The following is a 15,754-nucleotide window of genomic DNA, read 5'->3' on the forward strand; positions in this document are numbered from 1 at the left end:
CGCTATGGAATGAGCGTAACAATACGGTGTAAACACAGCAGTTTCGACGGTTTATCTTTTACTGCAAGCCATTGCGCCGCTTTCACTTGAGCACACGGAATTCTGTCTCTCCAAAACTAAATGTTACTGCAACGACCAAATCGAAGCTAATAAAACCCTCCACAGTTCTGAAGGCTATCCTTTTGACGAACAGGCTATATCGAATGTCGGGATGTAACAAAACAATTAATACAATCTCAAGTCACTCATTGCCGCCTCCCGAATCTGTCGCAAGGAATCCAACGGTCTCTCTCTCCGGTACAAACCCACTCTCCGGTATCGACCTGTTACCTGCTGTTTCCACGCCACTATCTTCTACAGAGAACGGTATGGGCGTGTAGGGCGCGTTCAGCTAAGGGAAAGAAGCGGTGAATAGACGGACGTAGATGGCCCAGCTTTTCCATCGCGCGATTGGTGTCAACTTCCAAGAGTTTTTTTTTTTCGTTCAAAACTGTATCCATTTAAACCTACGTCAACTGGCGCTTTAATTCACAGTTTGGTGTCGTGCACAAGCGATTAGAAGGAAAAAAAGTTGCATTTCCCAACATCATGCAATTCCCCCCCCCCCTCAAAACCAAGTGTAAGAGTTCAGCGTACTACACTGTTAAAGATTTTTACCTTAAATTAGAAATAACACTGGTTACAATCTTCGTGAATGCACGGTTATCTTCGTACATTTGCGAGTGCTAAGTTCATTTAGGTACATTGGAAATGAATTCCCGAGAATAATCTTGTTATATCAGCAAAACTTAAAAAAAGTTCGTCAAAACTACTGTAAAAACACTCTTCCTTTGTCCACACGAGTTGTTAACAATGTTTATAACGAAAAACAGGAATTACAAGTTTTAGAACAGCGTAGTATTTACGAAGATCCTGTTGTCTGAAATTACGGAGAACTGTACTTTTATTTCAGGTGAATTCTTCGTTGAAAAGTCCGTACATTTACTGTAATTTCTAACAGTGTAAACGTCTAAAACTACTGTCGTGGGTTTGAGTTTCCAAGCCGTCTCCCACAAAACTTCCCATAAGGTGGAACGTTAAGATGTTGAAAATAAACTGAATGAAGCTCTGTTGATTTCAACAGTTTTCAGGCCATAATTTTTATAGTTTGATATTTTGGCAAAGATCAAACATTAAGTGTGTTTCTAAGACACTAACATAGCGTATTTTAATAGTATTTTTACAACTCTAGTCATTCTCAAATAAATTAATTCAATAATTTACGTCGATGACTTCACAGGAAAAACTAGATGAAGCCGCCACACACTATTAACTTCAAGCATTCCATTAAATTATGTACTATGCTTCAACAAAACCAATTTTTAAAAATTTAACAAGAGAAGGTGGTTATGGCCTGAAAAAAATAAAACATTATTTCCTCTCTAATAGCCTACAAAAAATAAAGACTCATAAGAATCTTGCATACCTAAACAATGACCGCCAACTTGAGACTGCAAGAAAATATCCTTTAATGAAGTTTGCCTATCATCCCAAGAATCCGCTGGGGAGAGAGTAAAGAACTCGCATAGAATAGCGCTGCATCAGCGGGACGATTCAACACTGAATCAAATAGAAACGTGCGTGACCAGAAACATGATTGAGTTCCTTTATCGCGGCTCGAAGAGCAGCCACGTGTCCGCAATCTGTGATCTCGCGTTTTTAATCACCGACGATATCGTGACCTGCACCGCGTGGATGAAAAGATAAAAGCAGTTTGTTTGGTCCGTGAAACGATTAGGCGCGTAAGAGATGCATGTCTTGCCAGCCATCCACAGAGATGACTTCGTGTACGCTGTCAAAACATTTTTAACCTAAATTTACTAATAACGCTGTTAGAATTTCTACAGGTATATTCAGTTACAGGTACTGCGTTACGTTATTTTAAACATGAACCCGTCTTATTGTGTTACGTAAATTTCAAAAACTTTACTGTTGTGTAACATCTTAGCTCTCGGTATACGACAATTGGGGAATAATTTCGTGAATCTAAGAGAAGTTTCATGGAACGGAAATGTGTAACCACGGTGATGCCATCAGCTGTGGCAGATGACGCGAACAAAAGTTCACACAGCCAAAGGGAATACTTATAGTATTACTTGTTTAGTGAATTTTAACAAGATGGACAGTATTTTAATAAAATCCATTGTCAAAAGTCAGGTTCAAAGCCAGGGTCTAATATTTTTACAAGTCTTTTTCGCTTTCATCGGAGCAGTTTCATTATATAGTTTAAAATTTCTGTCTCCAAATAGAATGATTCGATAGTCGGCGTAGCTGCTCCGGCAGAAAATTCTAGCGGCGTATGCGAAAAATACTGTTACGAATAATCGTCATGTGGGAAAACTACTGGGTTCGTAAATGGATAGCCTGATTACAGATTTTACTACAGTTTTATTGATTGCCAATATTTACAGCACTAACAAATAATCTTCTAAAAATGCCTAATAATCAATTACACTTAAAACTGTTTCTTCCCCAGTCGGTTTTTACACACCGCATGCCTAGCTGGGCTGCACCCCTCGTGGACCAGAGTCGCGGGACTCCGTCGCCGCACTCCGCCGCCGCCGTCACATTCCCTTCGCCGAGGATCCGCTCGACGCTTCGCTCGGAACTTCGCTCGGGACTCTAGTCGCATCCGCGACACTCTCGCCACCCAACTATCGCACCGGAACTCAACTCTCCGCCCCGGAATCTCCGCCGCGGGAAAACTCCTCCTTGAGGGCGGCGTCCCGGGCTTATATAGGTCGAGGCGCCACTTCTAGAAATGACGAGCGTTGCTGTGGCCAGTCGCGTCATCCCGCAGCGACCCGACACCAGATTTATCGAGAAAGGCGTCGGGAGCTCGCGCGACCGCAGGCGGAATTCCAACAGCTGTCAGGTGTCAAGTTCACGGCCCCGAGACAGAACGTCGTGTGGCGAGCGGAGGGGAGGAGGGAGGGTAAGCGGCGACCCTTGTAATCCACCAGGCGCGCGTGTCATGTGTCACGTCAGCGGCGGCCACGTGACGTCAGTGGCCGTGCTGGGCCGCCAGCCAGCTCCGAACCTGCGCGCGCTTAGGCCCTGCTCACGTTCGTAACAATACGTTTTATTCGGGGTCAAGGAAAAAATTTGAAAAACAATTTTGATATATATTTTTCACGCTCAGTCATTATTTTAGGAAATTCTACTTAAATTTCGAGTCAGAGTTCCGTACTATAAGTGAATTAGCAACATGAGAACGCATGAATTTGCTCGTTACCGAGGTTAGATTTTACACATTGGCGAGTACTGAAAGACTAGCTCACATTTTTTTTTTCAGCGTGGAGAAAAAAAACACTAGTGTTTATCCTTTCTGCAAAGTTACGAACAGAATAGTAAGTTGAAACACTACTCAGAATGCAATTCGACGGTACGAAGAATACTTCGAGGTTGCGGTACGATTGATCCCTGCAGAAATTACTACGTATTAGGACGTCAAAGTACAGAGTTGCATTGTAAACAGCTACGTGGAATAAATATGAGTGTGCTTGATGCGGGCTTGAGAATTCTTCGGGGGAGTCTTGTCCATGTTACTTGACACGGAACGGAAAATATTTATCTTCGTGGGAGGGATTCGGCCGGGGGGACATTAGCTGTCGAAGATTCATAACTGCACTCGATGTTTCAAGACTTGTAATTGTTTTAAAATTGGAAGCCGCGAGAGTAATTTTATTTATAATAAGACGGACCACGCGAAAATTACAAAAGTTACGTATTTGGCGTCCGAATTGATTGGGGAGGGGGGAAGGCGTTGTCCTTATGTAACTGCCCCTTTTCTACGCCCCTTTAATTTGATGATTTTTCGTTTCATTTTTAAAGCATGTAACATCAGTGTCCGTAAATACACTGAGAAACCACTATTCAAACTTTGTAAATTAACAATGAAACGTTCTTACTCAGGCTGTCCCATAAAAAAACCTCATAAAAAATTATTAGCTTTTACATATATATATATATTTTTCCACAGAACTAAACAATAATTTCATTGAAAACAGCCAATAGGCACAAAGTTTTGCATTACTCTTCTGAAACTGCCGTAGTCTCAGCGTACTATCGGATTCTTTAACGTCTAATAAAATTTTCCACGAAGTAATAAAAATCCTGGAATCTACGCACTAAATAATTTGTTGTTTTACATCACAACCAGGGACAACATAAAAAGAAACCAATTCAGTCTCAATTGTTTTTAAAAAAAAACTCTACAAAAAATACTTGTTACAAGCAATGCAACAAAAACTTATCGCAAATAAGAGACATTACGCAAGTCACAGTTAAGGGCCCCGCCTACCTGGGCACAAATACGGTGTGCAGAGCTTCAAAAATGAAAGTGATTTGAAAACTGCTGAAGATATCCAAGTGGTTTCTGTTTACGAAAAGCACTTAAGAATGCTAATAATGTTCGTAGGCTTTCACGGCCATTGTCTGAAGTAGCTTGGCTTTTGGGTTGTGGCCGTCTCCTTGGCGAATAATTCACCGACGTTTCGGTCGACATTTCAGTCGCCATCATCAGGGAGCAGTTACCCTGAGTAGGTAACTGTTCCCTGATGATGGCGACTGCAATGTCGACCGAAACGTCATACGCCAAGGAGACGGCTACAACCCAGAAGCCAAGCTACTTCACTTAAGTATACGCCGAAGACTGATCTCGAGTTCCCTTTTTCGTTTTCAGTTTTTAAACTGTATTTTTATAAGAGTGTAAATGGCTGAAACGCGTGTTTTCTGAATAAATTTGAAGCATGAAACACTCGGTTGTGATTCTTTTAAGTACCCAAGGGACTAGCATTACACCTTTATCTTCATTTCTCCGCTATATAATAATATAGTTACCGCTCAAATCTCATAGTTGTCCTATGCACGACGAGAGGACTGCGCACCAGTTCAGAGACTTGCGCTTAGAGAAGATACTACATTTGAAGCACAAGCGAGCGCCGCACTTATCATCCCGCCTCACCAACACAAAAACAGCACTTCAAAAAGTGCTGCATCCACAACAAAATTACTATTATTCGTTCCACCATCCTGTTTACAACTGAGCAAAGAACTCTGAATACTACGAAGTTTCTACGCAGACCAACTTTCGGCTTTAATACGGCCTATCAGCGACGGAAACTGAACAATAAATAAAGTTTCGATTTTCTGTAAAGGTGTACGTTGATATTACGGCAATGTACGCTTACAGTAAGTGCCATAATGTCTTGGTTTCAGGAAAGTATTTTAAAAACTTATAATGTGAAGTGCATATTGGTTGGCGGTTCAAATGTAAATAAAAAAAAGCGATAGACTAAGTCAACCTGCAAATCCAAACAATTCCTCGGAAAAAAAGGGGGGGGGATAATTCATCAAAATGTTAATTGTGATGTGGAGCACGCGACACTTAGCATAGAAATCAATGGACCCGTGATTTTATAAAAATGCTGAATACCACTAAGCCAAACGTGCGATTAACTCGTGTGCCTTGCGGTAGAATTGACGGCTCGAACCCCGGACATCAGCAAGTAGCAGCCGCTCCGGGAAGGAGTCACGGGTTGCGCAGGCACTAGAGCTAGAGCGGCGATTTCAATGTAATGAATGCGAAGAAAAAAGAAAACTGTAATTTCAGTTTGCAAGATGATGCCAACCCGACGGGCAAATGTCACGGATCTCAAAGAGATAAAAAAAAAAATCGCTGGGCTATTGCTAGAATCGTCGTGTGATGTCATAGAACCGAAGCCACGACTGTTTTCAGTGAAGCATCGCACCGTATTTCTCAGTGTTTTTTTTTTGTTTTTTTTACAAATTAGTAACAATTCTCGGGTCATCATTTTAAAAGAGTAAGTAGAATTGTAATTTAAAAACCTTAACATTCTTAAAATACTCACCAGCTAAATTTTTGCGTTTCTTTGTGCACTTTGGTGCAATCGATGGATCGGTAAACGTGCGAGTTGAAATAAGAGCAACAAATTAATAGGTACTTATAATTCACGATTGGATAAGTACAAGGTAGGGTAAAAGTTAACTGTTTTGAAGGGCTATTTTTAAAAAAAAAAAAAACGAAGACAACGACAGAAATTAAGTTTATTTTATTGGAATAAGTATACATACCTAATTTTTTTTTTTTTTTTTAAATTTCAGAAGATCACATAAGGAAGATGATGGTTATCAGCAGCGGTGCATCGGTGGTGATTACGGAACTCTTCGACCGTCTTTCAGCACATTTCGAGTGGTATAGCAGTGGCTTCCTCCCGAATTCGCATCTTCAGCTCTTCAAAGGGTGACGAGGTTTGAAAACCTTTTCCTTGAGGTTACCTCACATGAATAAGTCACAAACCTCAAATCCTGTGAGCGCGCGGGTCACGTCACCTCAGAGCGTTTGTGACTTCTTCCTATGGGCTTATCTCGAGGGAAACCTCGTTCTCACACCCTTGAAGAACTGAAGATGCGAATTCGAGAGAAATATATATATATATATATATATATATATATATATATATATATATATAGAAGAAATTAAATTTAAAAATTGGGTGCGTGTACTTAGGTACGCGCATGAGATGTTATACTTCTTTGGCATCATTAAAAAATAGTTTTTAATTGCATGCAAAAATATTGCGTGGAGTCCCTCCGCGCGGAAGAAGTGAAACTTCGTAATGTGGAAATGAAAATAGAAAGGGGTAGAAATTGATTTGTAGTGAAATCATATTGTATCAAATAAAACTAAAAAAATAAAGGAAATAAATTTGTAACGATTCATAGATTGATCTTCAGAGAGAGAGAGAGACCTATTGAATGTCTATAAAACTTACTTTTTTATGAGAGCAGACACCGCTACACCCCTCGAAAGGTTTCGAAAAACAGTCGAAGGGTTCCGAAGTCGCCAACAATGCATTGCTTCTGACGGCCACGATCTTCCTGATGTGATCTTCAGAGTTTGATAAAAAAAAATGTGGAGTGGTGTATACGGATTTAAATAAAATAAACACCAATTTTTGTTACTTGCTTCTTTTTTTTTTTATAATAGCCCTTCAAAACCGATAACCCTATATTAAAACCTATAGATTCAAGATATCCTGCTTGCTCACATAATTGACGAATGTCGCCTCAAAATTTTATATTTAACAAACTTATCTCTATTAACGATATTAGTCAATGAGTAGTATTCAGGAAAATTGTAACCGAAACCAATTATTTTCGTAATGTTTTTGCCATCATTTTTATCATATCTTATTAATTTAGTATCACCGAATGTCGTATTCTTCTCGTTGTGAAGAGTTAACAGACTCACCAAAGTGATCTTCCCCATGATGAAGTTCTTGACCGTGTCCGTGGGGCAGGTCATCGTGTCCCGGAGACGGGGCAGGCGTCGCTAGACGCCGGCGCGATGCTGAGAGGCGTCCCGGCGCGCATCCCCCGCCGCGCGCACAGAAGAGCACACGCCAACAAACACGTCCGGCGCGCGCCGATTCCGCCGGCAGACTGTCGCGGCGCGTGCGCGCGCAGGGGGAGGCGTATGTCGGGGGAGGGGGCGGGTGAAAGCGACGGGGGCGCAGCCACGCGGCGGACGGACCAACCCGCCCATCGACCTACATGGGCGCGCGACCCTACCCCCACGGGGCGATCGGCCGATTGCGGCGGCGTCCGACGCGACGCTTCCAAGGGAAAAGCAGACAATTATTCACGAATATCTAGGACTAGGTTGTCGCTGCGTTTTCTCCCCTAAGGCGCTAGACGCTCACAGGTTTCTCTGTATTTGTAAGAAATTTTCACTGTGTTCTAAAAGTCTCATTTATTTCTCGTGAATTTCTTATATATCATTTTTAAGTAATTTTTTTTTCATGGCTTTTAAATAAATAATGAACTTAATTTCAGATTTTTTAAATGTTCTATTGACATTCATACAAACGAATTAAATATTTTTTTTAATATTATATTCTCCATGTTTTATTATCAATCGAAGAACTTCCTTTGTTACATATTGTTAATTTTTTTACCCTTTTTTTTAAAGATAAAACTAAAGAATGCAGAACTTGATTCATTGATATAGATTGTTATGTATCGTGGCGATATTTAATCATCCCTGTGCTGAATGTGGTGATGTCAACAGACAATATCTGTGGCTGTAAGCTAGCAGAAGTGATATTTTTTTACGAATGCCTCCTTCGAAGACTCTTGAAAAGGGAATCCACTGTTGTTGACCAAAGTTAATCCACTGTTTGTTGACCTTCCGAATCACCGATTCAAATTTCCGTACAACGACCAGTCGCTGACGTCTTGTCATTCTTCCTCGTGGCCTTTAGAGAGGTTTGTGGCGCTATTTTGGCTTAAAATGTCCCGAAAGTCTGTTTCCCCTAGACAGCCAACTGCTGTCACATCATTTCATGTTTAACAATTAATGTCGAATTAACTGGGACAAGTAAACGCTGAGATAGTGCCTGAAAAAAAAACTGAAAATTTTGTTAACGTGAAAAAATTTCTGCCTAAAAAGTATTCTGTTAATACACACACAATACTGTTATGTGTCACTGAAATAGTTAGGATATCCTTTCACGACTAGTTTTTTACTGAATGGAGCCTTGAAATTACAGGATCCTTTGGTGCTCGTGAAAAATCTCAAGGTCGTGGTGAATATAGATGTAAAGGATAACTCAAAAATCCTCATTACTTCGTTCGAAATATATAAAACTGTACTAACTAAAATAACAATAAAACATTTTTGAAGTTACATTCCTTAGGTGTGTTATGAAGAAATGAAAGAATTTTTACGATGTGCCCGCAGCATGCAACGATATTTTCATCAGGATGAAAAGAAAAAAAAGCTACATACAAATAAAATTATGTAGGAGCTTTTAAATCTTATAAAATTAGGTTGAAATTGAAAACTGGCCAATATCATTAAAAACAATTATTTATTGTGAATATCAGTGATATAAATTGTGTTTAACTTTTTTAAGTGTACATAAGTCATGTATGTATAATTTATTTGCAGTATACATTATTTAATTAAAATTAATCTGAATTATTTTACCAGATAAAATAATTAATTTTATACATGTGTTTATATTAATATTGAATACTCAGTACATATTTTAAAAACTTTATTTTGATTTAATTAACACTTAACCTACCGTATTTTTATTATCAATCCAATCCTTTTATTACTTTATTTCAATTAAATATTTACATGTAAATCTAACGCAATATTTTATTACGCCAAGTAATTATGATTTCTAACGCACGTACACACACAAATATTTTTATTTTTATGAAAATTTAGCAAAAATAGTTTAATAAAAAAGCCTTAAGAGCTTTATTCATACTGTTAAATAATACAGTAAATGTAAGGGGAAAAAAACAGATATTTCGTGTTCCAGTATTCTTCGTGAATTTAAAATGAAAATTGTTTAACAGTGCACTTGTGACAAGATGGAAGGTTGACACTCCTCACGTGAGCGAGGTACTGAAGTATCGTGCCGGCCGCTAGGCCGCGTGCACGTGCTTTAGGTCGAAGGTCGGTCGGTCTGGAAACAAGCGACCTGCTTCCAGCGATAAGCGACAGCTACTTGGCACGCGACTGGAATATGCAAGTAGCGTTCGCGCTTGACCAAGCCAGGTGAAATCTCAAGCACTTTTATTATTTTCTATTCGTACTAGTAAAAAAAACCTTCAGTGGCTAGCAGCTCAGTGAAAAATTTAGTGCAAAAGTTTTAATGTCTACAAATCTTAATAAAGTCGATATAACATACATCACGTCTTTGCTGGTAGTTGCGATAACACTTTCCATAAATAACATCCATGAATGTGCTTCAAAACCATTTTTCGTTTTTTCTTCTTTACTTTTTTTTATTTAGAAGCTAGTTCTAAAATGTTGACTATTACCTTAGTTGCATTTGTTTATATGCCACAACTGTTTCAAAAGAAATTAACGTAGTTTAATATCGTGGGTGTAACACGTCGCGCAAATTATAATTAGATCTACCAAGACTTAAGCGCCTTTTTCCACCCGTGATATCACACTAAGTGAATGTCATTTGTATTTGCCGCAGAACAACGAAGCGGAGGAATCATGTAAAAATGTAATAAAAAACCTTTAAATGAAAGTAATAATAGGGAAAAATTAAAAAAAAATCAATATGGCGCGTGGGCGGAGCCTTAAAGGAAGGAATGAATTAGCGTGTAACGTTTTGTTGACTGAGTCATTAGACACTTATGAGGGGGTGAAAATTAACGACACAAACCCCCCCCCCCCCCCCCCAGCTCTCAGGGAAAGTAAAAAATATATATAGTGTAGCCAGGTGTTTTTCTATCAAGAAGATATTAAAAGTACAGTGGCCTAGTATTATTTGTAACAGGACAAAGTTCATAACAGGGTCTCTGAACTGGAATGGCTACTTACGATTCGCCATTCGTCTACCAAAGCATTAAAAAAATACTAAATATCCCTATGTATACGGCCCCCCCAAACGCATTTTTTTCTGATTCAAACTATTATAGTGCGCCCTTGCACTAGCTCACGGCTGCTTCCACAACGTTTCCCACTAAAGTGGGGAGAGAAAAAAGCGCGTGTAACTACGCAGTACACGTGATAAAAGATCCAATGGGCTCACCCCTCTCTCATCTGCTGACCAATCACAGGACTCCACCAGCTCTGCCTATTTTCCCGGTTGCCGCCGAACGTCCACGTTTGCCGAAATCGCCCATCCATTCATACTCGCCTCTTACAATATTTTGTGACGTATGGGTGTTTGGATCCTTACAATAATAATTAAAGATTAGCTCGAAATCATAACACACGAGAATGTTCATTCTTGAGTGACGTTCCTTTTACCACGAACCACCACAGAAATCAAATCGCAGAGACCACTCCCCCAGCGGCCATGGCTGATCCACGCTGACCGAACCCCTAATCATGGTTCCAAGTTCCACGGAAAAAAATTTCGGAACTCTCTCTCTCGAGACAGGGCATGGCGAGGGAGCAGCGTCTTATTTGCGGCGGCTGCCGTCAAAGCTTCCTTCTCCCCACCCACCCACCACCCCCTCCTACCCCAGTCCGCACTAATAAGATATGCTTCAGTGACTCTCCCCGCCCTAGAGGATCGAGGCCGCTCACAGTTTCAGGGGCTCGTCTTGCCTGACCCCCCCCCCCCCCTCACTACCCAAACTACACGAGGACAGGTGTGGGTTTCGGGGAAGGTCAAGTCGTCCAACGCTGACGCAGAAATGCAGGCCGGTACTCATTCCACTCTCGCCTGGGTGGTCTCTCTGCTCCGGTAGCGATTTACCTTCACACCACCAGCAGCGAGAAAAAAAAGAAAAAAAAAACGTAGTTACTCACTGAAAAGGGTTCGTTGGAAGAGTTAACAATGCTCGCCTTGAACAGCAGCAACCAACTCGCTGAAACTACTGAACAAACAAGTTATTTTAGCCATCCCATTGAGTTGCAGTTTTAAGTTTGGTAAACCCCTTTAGAAAATTGCCATGGTTTCACTTCTAGCACTGTAATTCTCCGAGCAATTTCTTTGTAAAACTTTTCAAATTATTTTACTTTCTACGAAGAAAAAAAATTGTATCATCGTGATTTCGCGAGCGACGTGTACGTGCATCAGAAACAGAACATCGTAGAATACGTACGCGAAATTCGCTGGGATAAAAATATTTCCCGTCAGGAAAAAAAAAATATAGGGGCATGCTTTTTGACACGATGGTCGGTTCACCGACGGCTGAAAGAACACTTTTCGCCGTCAATTCAACTTCTTCCTGGGAATCACCCTCCTGCAAAGCTTCATCCCCCACCGGGTTATTGATTGCGCTGCTGCCCGACAGTGCTGTCTCCGCCCCTCGCGAACAGCTGCACGCCGCGCCCTAACTGCCGCGCACTCGTGCTGACATGACGGTGAGGTTCTTGACGACGGCCGTCACCACAGCAGCGACAACCGCCGACATCCACATCAAGTCCCCGCTGAGAGAAACCACGCTGGTTCTCTACAGTTCGTTCAATCTTGGCCTCGTTAAATCACGGCACATAATCCATGAGCGAATCCTGAGGTCATAAAGGTGTCCTGCTGCTACAAACAAAAATTAGGACCCTGTCAAGTAATTTTCTTATGAATGCCACTGTCGTGATGTTGTGAATAGACGGTATGTTTCGGTCCTTGTTTATCACTTAATGATGTGCAAGGTCTGTCATTTTTTTCTCTCGATAACTTACCATAAAACAGTATCATAAACAACCAGCCTTTTTACATTTTGAAAGCATGATGTTTGGGTAGGCTGTAGCTAGATGAAAAAAAAAATTTCTCCATTGCATCTTTGAACAATCGTCTTAGGTCCAAGTTCGTGCATGCGTGCGTGCGTGCATGCAAAAAATGCATTACCTCCCTGTGAGAAATTGTTCTATGCTTCACAAAAATTAGTATCTGACTGCTGTCTGCTGTGTTCTTGACTACCATGAAAAAAGCCTTTTTTTTTTTTAAGTTTTATGGGTGCTACGATGTAGGCGTATCAAACCATGCTTTTAAAGAAATACTTTTTTTTACGGTTGTTAGGCCTACTGTTTTCTCCATTAGCTACAAAATGTACTTACTTTTAATAAGTCGTACCGAAGCTTCTGAAATGCGTTGTGTAGCTTGGATAACGAATGGAAATAAATAAACACAGGAATATGAAACGGGTAGAATAGGATTTGCTGTGGTGATTTTTGACGAAAGTAAGAAGAGGTTGTCTAAAGTTAGCTACATTTAAAGAACCTGGCATTAGTTAATGCAGTCAAGTAGATAAAAATATTTACAGCTGATCTTTTCGGTTCAGGGATGATCCGTTCAGCAGGGAAAAAAAAGGGGGGGGGGGATTTAAGGTAAAGGATCATTTAAGAAGGTATCCGGGAACAGCCTAGGTTGAGTATGGAGAAGTGTTCGGGCCACCTAGAACGGGATTTCCAAGACATTCGGGTAAGGTAGCGAATAAGCACTGCCTTGTTCGGGTACAGCCGTAACCTAACTCGTGGGCCGTATTCCAGAACGTGTCCAAACCTAATTTCAATAAATGGTGCCTTGCGCGAGGCTAGAAACTGGTTTGAACGCATTTCAGCAGACGTTTCGCAACCATCGATACAGTTGTTACGGCATAAAATACTAGAGATATCAGCAACATCGCAATGAAAAAAAAAAAAATAGAACCACCTTTCCAATTTTCTCCAAGTAATTTTTAAGTTGCGATTATTTATTATGATCATATTATGATCATTACAGTGTTCAAAATGTATTATTCTATGATAGTTTCGCGATCATAAAGTTTAATTTGCCACACCAACACACTTGGTACGTCCCCCGATGATCACAAAATGACTTCATACGAGTTAATGTCGCCAGACGCGTATCCACCATCTGGACGAAATCAACTAAAAAGCTAGCTCTGCGCATGCGCGGAATTTAGGACACAGAAAGACAATATTTGGGACACCAAAATTCATTCCCTGAAAGTAAAAATAATAAGGGACTGGCCGTGTCCTTTCGTGCACTGAAAATACGGTTGGGGTGCAGGTGAAATATATTCAGTACCTAAACCCTTAATTTTTGTGTCTTGGAATACCAGCCCTGGAGTAAGTACTGTCCATTCGGCGAATACACGGGGCAGGTCGTCGGAAATCACTTCGCGCGAACTCGGACGTTCCGCTGATGTTGACTCACCCAGAGCGCTGGCTTTGTCCAGCCCACGATGACTCAACCTCCTGGACTGTTTTGAATATTGTTTCCCCTCCCGCCATCGTGCAGTCATCTGGACGAGTGCCTCAAGTTGCAAGATTGGCCCGTCTTCACGAGCAGACCAGTTCCGTGACATCACCAACAAGTCTGCACCGGACACAAGAAAAACCAACTATTCATCCATCCTGAGTCAGACGCTCGGATAATCCGCGCTTGTGCATCTCCGGATTTTTTTTCTGTTGCAAAATCAAAAATTGCATAAATACGTAAATTTGGTGTGTATTAGAAGTATCGCAAAAAAAATTAGTTCCTTATTTGCCCTCACCCCCTCCATCGAGAGGTTGTACGGTTTTTACGTCCAGGTGATCGTAACTTTAATGAAATGATAAGTTAGTAACATGGAGTTAGTAATTGCAAAGAGACGGCATGTTCTGATGTAATTGCTTTTTATCCTCGCCATTGCCATATTGTTCTGCCTAAAACAAAGCGTGAATGGTGTTTGATAAAGTATGATTATGGATAGTAAGAATGAATAAGAATATCCGTCGTTAAAAACAGTCACTTTCATTTTTTTTTAAATCCGTAATTTGAAACTGTTTCCACAATGCAAACATTATTACACTTCAGAAAATATTTTGGGCGTCTTATATGGCGCAAAAATTAGCTAAAGGAAAAAAAAAAACTGCTTAATACACTTACCATGTAATCATGCAAACGTGGCCAACCCCTGACGTAACATGTAGAATATTCAGAGATCCTAAAAGTTCTAGCGTAATTTTTTTTTATTCCGACCTCTAAGTTGTACGAGCGAGCAACTTCGGCTAATGTTCGGGACAGACCGGGGATCAGTGAATCTTAGTCCTCCTACAGATCATAAAAAAGGGGGGGGGGGGGGGATAAAAGAAGGAAACAACTTAATGTGGCCAGACACTTTAGTACCTGACCTGCTCTGGCAGTGAAATTCGCCTCGCGGCGAGTTAAGTCAACTGCCGTGGGACACAAAAATGTCACCTTGACATTTTTCGGCGGTCTTGAGGAAAACACCAATTTAAGAGATATTTTAACAGAACACACCTGGCACGTTTCCTGTGCGAAAATGTCAGCATCGACCAAGGCAACCTTCTTTTTCCAAGACGAGATGAGTTAAATCCATCAGCAAACAACAATTGTCAAGGTAGATTCTACTACCACAGTAAAATTTAGTACTATGCCCATAATGCCTAACCAACAGATAAGCTGTGTCAGTTTGCAAACGACATAGGTGGTACAAGTTGACATGCAGAGAACATGCGTCACGAGTTGGTAGCACTGCCAACGAGCAATATGCGATATAAGCCCGAAAATCGTGACTTAAACGCTATGAATTAATACATTATACTTATCCAACAATACAAAAAATTTTGACTGACCGCGAAAAATGAAAACAGGACGTCGAAACGGTGTGCGCTCTAAATAGGATAGGAATTTTCTGAGGCTTAAAAAAAGTCTGCATTACCTTTAACTTTCAAATGCCTTAGTTAACTTTATTGTTTTTTGGGCGATAAAACTTTTAAATAATTTATTTGCGGCTGCATAATATAATATTTAGAGTCCAGCGACATTCGCTCCCCGCTTCGTGCTAAGCGTTCTAGGCATGAAGTTAGAAATAGTAATGAGAAGTTATTTTGTGACGTAGTTAGAGTCGATTTCAAAAACATCATTACCATAAAGCAATAAATAGGTACACAAAACATTGCGGAAATGGTACTTTACAATGTCCGATGATAAATAGTCACTTCCAAAATATACAAATACAGTTCTTTAAAACGTTACTTTACTTCGCCCTAATATTTTGCGTGTCCCGCAAACAGGGCCCAGACCATCAACTGGATAAGAAGCGACTGTATAATTTAAATGTTGGAGAGATTTAAGCAATTTTTTTTATGTTTTTATAACTTATGTACTTAAATTTTTCCTTTAAATATTAATTTTAACTCTTTTTATATACCTAATATTTTAAGTTATACTTATTTAAGCGCGTTATGAAA

At 40.3% G+C, this 15,754-nt stretch overlaps 1 protein-coding gene across 4 annotated transcripts in view; it reads right to left on the reverse strand.

Annotated features, from left to right (window-relative positions):
• Positions 1–15,754, reverse strand: part of LOC134533084 (disheveled-associated activator of morphogenesis 1) — a 271,265-nt gene that overhangs the window by 96,511 nt on the left and 159,000 nt on the right. Inside the window, exon 1 of one of the 4 annotated variants that reach the window (XM_063370320.1) lies at positions 7,316–7,508. The exons of the other annotated variants lie outside the window; for them this stretch is intronic. Within the exon in view, the coding sequence (XP_063226390.1) occupies positions 7,316–7,369 (54 nt within the window). The 5' untranslated portion in view covers positions 7,370–7,508. Of the gene's footprint in view, positions 1–7,315; positions 7,509–15,754 lie in introns of those variants that run through there. 4 annotated transcript variants of the gene reach the window in all.

Source organism: Bacillus rossius, chromosome 6 (assembly GCF_032445375.1).
Source record: "Bacillus rossius redtenbacheri isolate Brsri chromosome 6, Brsri_v3, whole genome shotgun sequence".
Lineage (NCBI taxonomy): Eukaryota > Metazoa > Arthropoda > Insecta > Phasmatodea > Bacillidae > Bacillus > Bacillus rossius.